Source organism: Akebia trifoliata, chromosome 12 (assembly GCF_017979445.1).
Source record: "Akebia trifoliata isolate Shusen 1 chromosome 12, ASM1797944v1, whole genome shotgun sequence".
NCBI lineage: Eukaryota > Viridiplantae > Streptophyta > Magnoliopsida > Ranunculales > Lardizabalaceae > Akebia > Akebia trifoliata.
Window position 1 is genome coordinate 30,642,289 of NC_141386.1, and position 12,151 is coordinate 30,654,439.

The 12,151-nt window shown below is 35.2% G+C and overlaps 1 protein-coding gene across 1 annotated transcript; it reads right to left on the reverse strand.

Moving 5' to 3' along the window:
- Positions 1 to 7,896: 7,896 nt before the first annotated feature.
- Positions 7,897 to 10,908, reverse strand: LOC147389452 (protein YABBY 4-like). The gene is made up of 7 exons (XM_086419410.1): positions 10,515 to 10,908; positions 10,171 to 10,326; positions 9,947 to 10,064; positions 8,825 to 8,873; positions 8,652 to 8,727; positions 8,417 to 8,491; positions 7,897 to 8,279 (listed from the first exon to the last, which is right to left on the reverse strand). Exons 1-7 carry the CDS (start codon positions 10,605 to 10,607, stop codon positions 8,211 to 8,213), a joined length of 636 nt encoding a protein of 211 aa, XP_086275536.1. The 5' UTR covers positions 10,608 to 10,908; the 3' UTR covers positions 7,897 to 8,210.
- Positions 10,909 to 12,151: the final 1,243 nt, after the last annotated feature.

Sequence of the window (12,151 nt, forward strand, 5' to 3'; positions counted from 1 at the left end):
TTTATGATTCTTAGTTTGTTTATTATCTTAAATGCATATCTTGGGTGCTTTGTTTTGGTTTGCAGGGCAAGTTATTTCTAGAAAGTAGAAACACCGTGAGAAGTTTTGAGCATCTTATTGAAGTGTTTGTCAAAATAGATCATATTTTGGGTTTAACTGATGAGAACGCACCGACTGCTTTACAACATTATAAACATTCAATAGGAGTCATCTTCATCATCATCTATGCCTTATCTCATGCATTGGGGAACAATTGAGGGGAAATCATTGAACTTCTTTTCCTCACCCATCTTCATGGACACTTATATTTTTTCCCTCTGAGAAATCTTGACCAGGTCTAGGATCCTACTTCTTCTCTGATTGAACCGATTGGCCAATCTGTTTTAGGTACTTTAAAAGGATTCCTCAGCTGCTCTCAATTTTCGGATTGTAGTAATTTAAAATTTTGAGTTATGGGTTAATCTGATTCAGAATACTTGTACATTTTTTTTATGGCTGCATGTGTAGTGCCACTGCTTTCCTTCCATATAGGATTTCAGGTGGTTTACCATGCATTCAGTGTACCTTGTTCTAGATTTCATGAATGGCAACTTCAGAGAAATTCTGGTATTTCTTTTTCTTGGATGTGGAGCCTAGCTGAAAGGTATGTTAGATCTCAAGTGGCTTGCAACGCATTTGTGGGCCTATACACCTTAATAAGTAAGTTTGATCAATTTTTACCCTATTGGATTCAAGTTTTTATGGAGTGAATATTAACCATCAATGATGATGTACTGAGGCCGACGGTCATCTCACTACTTCAAAAATGCAGGGATAATCCTTATATGTGGCTAAATCAATAGAAGGTTGGTCCTAATTACCATATATATTTAAAGTTTTTGAATAATTACTAGTTTTTTTTAGATAAAGAGTAAGAAAAATTATGAAGGTAAAATAACATTATCTCTGTATGTGCTATCGATTGTTGTAATTTCTTTAAAATAAAAAAAAATAAAAACCAACAAATGTTAATGTTGGTAAATTTCAAACAGTTTCTACTATATTGGTTTCAGGACTAGCTTTGGCTTGGCTAGTCTAACATTACCAGGTACTTGACCTATGGCATGCATTTGGATCCCCAAGGACTTGTACTCTTTTCAGGGTTTAGACAAATCGATCCCGATCCGCCTCCTTCTCAGCCCATAAAATTGATCCCGATCCACCTCATTCTCGTGCAGGACCTCTGCTCTACAAGGTTGAGCAATGCTGGACCTTCATTTTAAGGTTTTAGACAAATTGATACCGACCCACCTCATTCTCAGCCCCCATAAAATCCATTGGCCAAGCTAAGTCCTAGTTTGCTAAATCTTTTGTTGGGCTTAGGCTAGCCCAATGTGGTCCAAACTAATACATGTGTCATCTTATTAGGGCTGTCAATGGATCATATCAGACCCAAAATCTGACCCGTTCCGATAACTTCCGATAACTTCGGATCTAAATCTAATGTTTTGGATTCCAATAAGGATCTGATCCGAATAGCACTACGGAGATAGCAAAGTGGTTCTTCTGGGACATTTTTAATTCCTTAATTTTTAAATATCATTAGTTCTCTTGAGTCTTCCAATCATTTACAATTGTCATTGAGATAAACATCATTGGAATAAGATCCCTATAAAATGTCAACCGTAGGAAGTTGTTTTCAAATGTTTGGGATCTTTTATTTTTTTAGTCATACTTCTTGAGTCAACGGAACCCATGATAGAGATCATTCTCACCAAAAATGAGCTCAATACGAAACTTTTAGCCCACATAGGACAAAACACGTTGTAGATATATGAGTAGATATACATGTACAGGATCATGTACACGGATCCTGATCATATAAATTCTAAAGCCCTTGGGCTCTACCGTCTCTATCGATGACTCTACCTAACTCCATGCGATTAGGCTTCACCTTAGTGGGTAGTGGCGATAGGGTTGTCAATTTAGCCCATTGGCCTGCAAGGCCGGCCCATCCTAAAAAGAAGGGTTATGGCCTTAACTTGAGCCCAATTGGTACAGTTGGGTTCAAATTTTTTCAACCCGCTAAATCTGGGCAGGGCTAGGACCGAACAATTACCAACCCGCCCAGCCTGCTATTTTATTTTAGATTTATATGTATTTATAGATGGTTGTACGATTTTATAACAAAAGATATTTCAAGTAAATTATAAATAATATCTAATTTCGTCTCTAATCATTTTTCAGTTAAGATGGATATTGGACCCCTATTTAGATGAAAAAATATTAATAGTTTGCTTCCAATGACTTCACAACATGCATAAATTTATTTTTTTATAAAATCAGAAATCAACCCAAGCCCAACCCGAGTCCTTCAGGGTCGGTCTTGGATATGGGAAACTTAGGCCCGATGAGAGTATATGGCTACCCAAGCATGGCCCGAGACTTTAGGGCTGGGTTAGGGCAATACCAAGCCCGACCCGAACCTTTTAAAAGAAATGTCGCATGGGGGAGTTTGATCTATCATAGATCCCATTTAATAAAAGTTTGTTTGGATGCAAGACCATATGTTGAACAACAAGGACAAGACACAAGTCTAGTGATGCATAGAAATAAATATATCTTCCAATGTTGTTAGAAGACTGACACTGTGAAGTAAAGAGTTCACAAAGGACGATAAACTAGTCTACCTCAGTGGGCAAGTGTGTTCCTCAGTGGGGCCTCCATAGCTTCTTATCTTTCGAGTGTTGCTCACCTTTTTCATCATTTCTTGAGCTGACCAAAATTACATTTCCATAATAAAATAAAAATTTATGAATAATTTAAAATTAATAAAAATTTGATAGAGAGATATGGGCTCAAAATTGATCTTTAATATAAATCAAGTGTGATCAGGAACTCATTTCTTCTCAAACTAGTCAACCCTTTTATACATTTTCTTAATTATGTTAATTTATCTATTTGGAACTCCTTTATTTCTTAACATCCAACAAATTAACTTCTCATTATATACTTGTTCTAAATCAATAAAATTAAGGTAAGATTTTTTTTTTTTTTTTTGTTGTTGTTGCAAACTTTGTATCATTTATTGAATTAGAAAGATTGCCTCGATGGTGATCTCCCTAGTATAAAACGAATTTGGTTTTTTGATATCTTTATTTTTTATTTTTTATCTTAATCTTGTTCCTTCGATCTCTTCTATAATTTCATTGTGAGAGTTGTAAGTTTGATGTCCTGCTAAGTAGTAAGTTTTGTATGTCACTTTCGTTCTGGTTTATGGGGACTACATTCATCCAATATGTTACACAAGATAATTCATTTCTATATACTTCTATTGGAATGCCATTTGGTCCCAAAACTTTGCTTGTCTTTATCTTCATTAGTTTTATTTTCACTTTTAAAACTCTAATTCGATGAAAGTATTTGTATTCTCATATCTCCCATGTCTCTTTATAGTCTCAAGTCTATTTGTAATTTTCATGTGAAAATTAAAAAAAAAAAATCTCTCCTCAAGACACTATCCAATTTATGTGTGTTATTTTCTCATAGACTCTCTAGTAACCTCTGTTTCATTATTCCTTTTATACATTTAACTTCTTGTTGAGAAAAAAAAGAGGAACAATTGAACTAAGAAATGAATCGAAACAAAACACAGATCATGCAAATAAACATAGAATTTTACGTGGTTCCCTCAAGATTTAGATATGCCTACGGATCACACCGATTCCATTATGAAGAGAAAACTCGCAGTTACAAATTACATCTTTTCACCAAAATACAAAAAATATAAATATCACAGGAAACCTAACTAGGGTTTTACTTAATAATAGTAAAATTACCTCTTTGTTGACCAGTACTATCAAGCTCCACAAACCACAACACTTCTTTGTCCTATATCACTATATGCCTATAAGTTCCATATCACTGGAATATCCTAAATATGAAAGTTATAAATAGGAGAGACTCAACATTAAGGAGAAATCAAGATCAAACTCATAATCCTAAGCACGAGATACATTGCTATTTTCACTTCCACGTTATTATTATTTTGGTAGTTAAGAAAATGTATAGGTTGAGTAGGATTTTATTCTGATTTTGGAATTATGTAATTGTTTTTGAAAATCCACTAAGGTTACTATCTAATTTTCTTTTCTGTTGTAGTATTAGAGCAATTCATCTTTTGAGATACGATTTTATATTATTTCTTTTATCGATAAGTTGGGATTTATAGGGCCCCCACCCTGAAATTAATCTCAAGGCACATAATTACAGCATAGATCCTCAAGAAGGATTCTTGATAGCTCTTGAGGAATGCAAGAAGCACTCTCAGTTGCATAAAAACTATTACAATAAGATCCCATTTTTGCCAAGAAGTCAGCTGCTTTATTAGCTTACCACCAATAAAATTCAAAAACACAAGAGAGAAATTCTGATGCTAATAATTGAATCTCTTTGATTTTCTCAGCATACTGTCATGAGCTCTCCACTTCATCTCTCAAACACTTAATGGAATATAGTGAATCCGATGTGATTAGGATCTGTGTGCAACTCTTCAATCTTTCATATTTCATTGTTTCGAGGATTGCATTTAACTCAATCATTATAATGTCTTCTTCTTCCGATTTTGCCCAACCTGCAAATACAAACTCACCATTGAAATTTGGACCAAAGAAGCCCATACAACCTCCCATTGTCGATATAGAACCCTCCGTATTGATTTTCAATATTCCTTCTTTTGAACAAATATAGTCTTGGGAATCCGAATAGCTCCTTTGCATCTTCTAGCATTTAGAAACGGACTTGATACTCCTCTCGGATCGTCATCTATATCGATACCATCAAATAAATCTTGTAAACTTTCCTCCACTTGCAAAAGTATAAACGATTTTTTGATTTGTAACTCCCTCAAAAATTAGTTAACACTTGAACAATTTCCACACAAACCTTTCTCAATGTTTTCCAGTCTATTTTCTTTATCTTCTCGGTAGAACTACCCATTGCCACTAATTGAACAAAGAAATAGGGAATGAGCATTGGATCTTTTGAAACAAAGATCATTCCTTTCACCTGTTCTTGCAACTAAGATTGATTGTAACTTGTGTTTCACAAATATACCACAACATGAAAAAAGCCTATATTTGATGGCTTGAGGCCATCGAATTTCATAAAATTTGATAGACCAAGGCATCAAATTTTTCATTGTCAAAATTTTTTTTTTTTCGACAGACCGAAACTGTTAAATTAATGGAGGATGGGAGAAATTTGATGGCTCTAAGCCATCGAATTGGGGATCATCAAAAATTTCAACGGCCATAGGCTATCAAAATTCACTTTCTAAAATTTGTGGGCTTTGACCTGTCAAATTTTCTTGTCAAAATTTTCAGTTTTCACCTAGTGTACCACCAAATGCAATTTATAAGATTTTTTGAGGATCCATTTTATAGAAACTTAATTAGTTGTCTTCCCTATGGATAAGGAGACTGGAGAATGTAGCCCAATGTTTTAAAAACTGGACCATTAATCGAATATAAATGTTTCTCAATTAGTTGTCCCTTTTAAACCTTCAATTCTGTCGGACTGGTTTGTATTGATTAAATAATTTTAGATTTATAAAATTTCAGAAATATTGAATTAAATGTACATCAAAGAGAACCCAACACTTGATTTTACATGGTACATTGTACATTACTAGAATTGTTCCAATGCAGTTTTATGTTGTCAGCTGAAGGTCTCGTTACTCCAGAACTTTGGGACCACATATCCTGTCAAGAATGGGTTTGCTTTCTTTTTTTTTTCTTTTTTTCTTTTTTTCTTTTTCTTTTTCGGTAACTGATGGTCGAATCCAACAAAACCCACAGCCATCCATAAATTCTTCTTGGATATGTTCATAATTATTTATCAATCAATAACATTAAGAGCCTAATTAAGAGGCAGGTTAGCATTATTATGAAAATTAAATAGGATCATTGACAATAAGCACATCCCTCTATATATAAATGTACAAGCTTCATGAATGAAGAACAAACCAAAAGAACTCCCAATTAAATAAAAAAGAAAAGAAATATCAAAACAAAATACCAACAAAAATATCCTGAAATACTTGAAGAACAAACCAAAAGATTTAAAACAACTTGAAAATCTTCTTCTTTCCCAAAATGGTCAAATTTTAACTCTCAAAATCTTAAAACTACACAGTACAAGGAGAAGTACAAATCAATTGAAGAGAGGAACTAATAAGTCCCAAGTTCAAATTTAACTCCTTAAAATAAATCCTTAGAAGAAAAAATGTTGTCTATTATATACGTTTCAACTTTCAAGAACCCAAAGTCCATGAAAACTGGCATTTTGGATGGTTAAATCACCAGCCTTGAAAAACCAACGATTCTTGAGAAAATACTGAATTATAGTGAATCAGATCGATTTTCTAAAAGTTCCAGTCAAAGTTACTTCTTCATGAGTGCATGACTTATATCATACAGCAAAGTTTCTTTCCCATACTTGCACTCCCCACCTTCGGAGTGATCTGAGTAAAAAGGACTGATACACTAGAGAAGCAAATTTTGATCCTGTACAGCTTAACCCCATAAATGTTTTGTTGCCCACTCTTTCAGGCCCACTGAGATGTGATTGTTTGGCACACATAAATCACAAAGAAACAAGGATTTGTATTAAGTTTGTAAAATGTTATATAATTTCAAGGACATATATACCCTTCTACTTAATTTATATATTTGGAATAAAAAATTTGGAAGACCCATAAGACATCCCTTATAGATCCGGACACACTTTTTAATAGTAAAGTAGAATATATCTACAAGAGCTGTTCTATCTCATACTTGTGTCCACAATCATAATCTCAGAATAAAAGATCCAAACAGAAGAAAGGATGGAGGAAGATAGAATTGTCACCTCTTTGTGGACCTACATAGAAAAAATCAACCTTCCAAGTCCAATAACTGTTCGGTCATTCATGGGCCACTGGTGCCTAAATAGGGTCACATGGCAATTTTGTGGATGTAGGATACAAAATTTGACCAGTAGGGGGTTAGGACTTAGGAGTAAACTTTTTATTTTTTAATTTTTTGGGAATCTTTGCGTTGTATTTCTAAATGATTTTTATTTTTATTCTTGACAACTAAAAAAGAAGCAGATTCAATAACGAAACAAAAACTAATCGGAAGCTGGTTTGCCTCACCTTCGCAACAACCACAAATTTAAAGATTTGGCGGGGAAGGGAAATATAAAGAGTCAACTTAAAAATTATGTTTAGTCCATCTCACTAAGTGAATAAGAAAGAAAGTGCTGGACCTCAGCGGTACACACTGGGACACCTTGACGTGGTGGCTCACACATGTCTGGAGGAGCGTTTTATTCGTATCTCGGATAAATATATCTATGGGCATGCACGCGCCACCACGTCAAGATGTCCCTGGTGCTGAGGTCACTCCAGCATTAATCGAATAAGAAAATATCATGTTGACTCTTATGTTTCCAATATTCTAACTCAAAGAATATCTAATTAATTAAACAATGTAACATTTAATATATGAGTATGGATCATATGCACCCAGGGTGGAGGATTGAAACCCTCCTCCCACACCTCAACACATGCCACTTAAGCCACAATTCAAGGAAAATTTGGAAGGAAAATGCTGGAGTAACATTGAAATTGACATCGTTTCACACATTGCTGCCAACGTGGATGTGTGTACAGAACCATATATGCTTTTCGTTGATATATGAGTGAGAAGCATCTATTGTTCTGTACACACCAATGTGTGAAATGATGTCAAATCAAGCACGACTCAATTTGAAAAAGAGATATTTTTGGCGTTAATTCCTTGGATTGTGACTTACTTGGCACGTGTTGAGGTGTGGGAGGAGGAAGTTACACATAACAACAAGGCAAACATGAAGTCACAAAGACACAAACGTTGTGTTTAAGCTAAACATAAGGTCTTCCAAGCAAGAGTAGAGATTGAAGGTTCAAAGTACAAGTAGATAACATCAAGACTAAGTCCTTCATTTGCAGATGGGCTTATGAGGAAAAGATGTTCAAACTTCACAAACATGTCAAACTTCAAAACCCTTTCCCACCACTAAAACAAGAAGAAGCCAAGTTACCAAGATAGCTGACACAGTCTGCTCCAAAGAAAGTAAAGAAAGAGAACAGTAGCAAAAGAGAAGAGGTGAAGGAAAAAAGAACAAAGAAACCCTAACAACTCCATTTCTTAGTAGGGAGAAACACCAACATTGGTTGCAGCAAATAACCCATCTTTCATGAGAACATCCTCTCCTTCCTACACAAACCCAAACACATAAACCCAACAACTTTTAAAATAAATACCCATGAGAGAGAAAATATAAGATATCTATGTCTGAACTCTTCAAGGGCATGCATAGCTGCATAAACTAGAAAGAGGGGTGCGTAGATTACCTGCTGGAGCACGTTAGCTTTCTTTCCAGTCTGGTCAGGCATAAGACCAAAGTGAATGTGTGGAAAGTGGGCCCACTGAGAAACAAAACAAAAGAGACCCCCATAGAACAAGAAACTTAGAGAAAACAATGAAGACAAAAAAATGTAACCCTAGTTTGAAATAAAAGGAGGAGAAAAGAGCAGAAATTTAAAGAAACCCTACAAAAGATTTGATGGGTATCTTCTTGGATCTTACATTCTTTGCAGCGGCACTAAAGGCCTCTCTGTGGGTTATATCAGGATTTCCGGCCTTGATGCGTTGGATCTCGTCCCTGGAGAATGAGAAATAAAAAAAAATATATGAAAAAATATATTTTTTTAAATGCAAATAAAAGGAAACAAAATGAAGGCGTTTTCATTATTACTTACTTGATGAATCGGTTGTAAGCAGATGGGACTCTCTGTCTCTTCTCCGGAGCTGGAAAAACAGACACATTAAAAACAAGTCTCTGACTTTTGTGGTAGAACGAATTCTACCTTTTATTTTTTTCGATTTTATCTATCTATCATTACTTCATCATCACCTCTATCTATCTATCCTTCAATCTATCCAATCAATCTTTGTCTTTATTCTCTACTACTAAATACTTGCTCTCTTTCCAAGAGAGAGAAAGATAACTTAAAGGAAAAGTATAGTTATTGAATTGAAGAAGAAATTAAAAGTACATGAAAGTGAAAACAAACAAGAAAGAATCCAGCTCTAGTTAGCTTGATAAACTTGAAAATATATGGGTTTTCTTGATTTTTAATTTATAGGTATGTTGGAGAGTGCTTTTGAGTTGTATTATTAGCACAGGTAGTGCAGATTTTTGGTCTGTGTGGTTGACATTGCAGATGTTAAAGAAAACTTGGTAGTAATGGTAGCACATCTGTATCAATGCTTTCAGTGTTACTAAGCAATAATTGTAGCTACTTTAGATCTATGAAGTCGGAATAGATTAATTCCAGATACTATTAACTATGGTTGAATGAATAGTAAGAAATAAATTTATGGGGTGTCATTACTAGAGGGGCCTCTGCTCTCTAGTACAAGCCTGAGAAAGCAGGCAAATGAGAGATAAGTAAGTTCTCTAACTTGCAATTAAGTTTCTTCTCCTCTACACCAAACATAAAAAAACATGTACCACTGTGAGGAAGTAAGCCTGGAGACCACATTGTCTAATTTTTCAAAAAAAAAAAAAAATTGTCTTTCTTTATTGGCCAAGAAAACAATTCTATTAAAAAGGCTATAGTTTTAGTGCATGGATCTTTCTTGATGAGAAAACTAATATGTTAAATTTAAATTGAGAAAGAGAGCAATCTGATAGATCAAAGCAATTATCAAGAGGAATAGAATATTATAAATGTCTGGTTATACATCTTGTAATGTAATTTGGTGTCAATTGGTACACAAAATCGTTATCCCATCAAGATTAAGTTAGATTAGTGTATCTTGCAACTTATGTCCTGCAAAACATCAAAGATAAGAAGACAAGTGATGATGAATCTCACGTCTATTAACAACTGGAGGCCTAGGTAGCTCATTTGCTCCTCCTGGAACCAACATTGTAGAATCATTCAAGTTAGGCTGGTCAATCAATAAGTTAGGTGCTGGACTTGGGATCTCTTCCTGTAACAAACCCATCAACCAAGAACAATAAAAATAATCATAAGAGGTTAATTTAAGAACAAATGGGTATGAAAGGTATAAGAAGAACCCAATTGTTTTCACAAACCAGAAGATTGTGAGTAGGAGAGAAGAAAGCATGGCCGAGTTGAAGCTGATTAGGTGTAGGTAGAAGCAACCCACGCATGTTGACTTGAAGAAGGTTGGAGCAGTGACCACATCGAACAGTAACAGTCTTGAACAAACTGCTGCAAGGAACACTCACCTGCCATGAAACAAAAAACCCAAACCCCAAAACAAAGAAATTTAGTTGTAGATAAGAGAACTAAGAAGAAAAAAAGAACAAACCCTAGAAACCCTAATAGAGTAAGTAGTGATGATGGTGATGGTGATGGTGGGAGAAGTAACAAAGACAAGTGAGAGAGAGAGAGAGAGAGAGATGAAAAGAGATACCGCGAGAACGGTGTCGCAAAAGTTGCAATGGACGTAACAGAGCTGCTCGGAAGGAGAGAGGTGGTCCAGAGAAAAGGTAGAAGAGGAGGACATTTTGATACCCTTTGATTTGACTGATTGATTGAGTGAGTGATTGATTGATTGATTGATTGATAGATCGAAGGATAAATCAACCACCTTGGATCTGCTCTTCTTTGATGATGGGCTTACGAAATAGGAGCAGAGAAAGGAAGAACATAGATATATAGAGAGAGAGAAAGGAAGAGAGATCTGCAAGTCTATTAGACTAGAGAGAGCAGTTGATATAACTTATAAGAAGCCAAAGGCAAACAAGCTCTCTTCTCTCTCTTCTTAACTTATTGTTTAAAGCTCGTACCTCTCTATCTACGTGCCTGTAAAGGCTAGAGATTTTTTTTTTTTTTTTTTTTGTGGGTGTATTTAGACTGTAGAGGTTGGAGGGAGGGTTGATTTACACTAAATTGGCTAGGAAGGAAATTATGACCAACCACAGCATCAAAACGAAGTCATTTGAATAGGACCCTAGAATGGGCGGGTTGGAGGGTAAATCCAGGCTCAACAACCAAGTAACAGAACCTGCAATCTTCGCTCAACTCAACCCAATTATTGAGACATGAGCTCATTAGTCCAAGCGCAATTGTCCTTGATCTTCTAAAGTAGGATTGAGCTCGGATTAATCCGAATTAGGTAATTTGGCTGAGTTGAACAACCTTAATTTCATTTTGATCAGCAAATTAATTTTATATTTTAAAATAAAAATATAAAAAAACAAAAAACAAAACCACTACCAAAAAAATCACATACAACCTCAAAATCCAACATTGAAAGGATATTTGTACAAAACATACTAAACAAACGAATAATGATGAATGCACGTGGTCTTGCTACTAGGAGTGCACATTGGATTGGGTAAATCCGAGAACCGAACAAATCCGAAGCTTTTGGATTAGATTGGTTCGGATTGAACACACTCACGGTTTCGGTACGGATCAAAAAAAAAATTCCAGTTGTTTTGGTTCGGTTCCGGATTAGGGATATTATAGAACTGAACCAATCCGAATATATATATATATATATATATATATAATTAATTATTTAAAAATAAAAATTTCTTTAATTCTTTATTTCTCTCTTCTTCTTACAGTTAGAAGAAGACTAAAAATGGAAAACCTAGCTACCGTCGTTCTCGTTCGTCTCCCTCGCTCACTTACCTCGCTACCTCGTCGAAAAACGAAGAGGTAACTCTCTTTCTCTTTCAATTGTATTACGAAGAGTTAACACCAACCCTTCCTCTGTTTTTTAGCCGCTGTCGTTCTCGTTCATCTCCCTCACTCACCTCACCTAGCCACTTCGCCACCTCGTTGGAAAACGAAGAGGTAACTCTCTCTCTCTCTCTCTCTCTCTCTCTCTCTCTCAACTGTGTTATGAAGAGGTAATAAGTATGAGAACCAATTCGAACCAAGATTGGATTGGATTGGTTCGGTTTTATAGGATAATTAGATTGGTTTGGTTCCAAATTTGCAGAGCCAATCATGTTTGGTTCGATTTCAATTTTATCAAAATCTAAACCAATCCGAACCATGTGCACCCCTACTTGCTAGGCGGTTGGGTACGTTGTT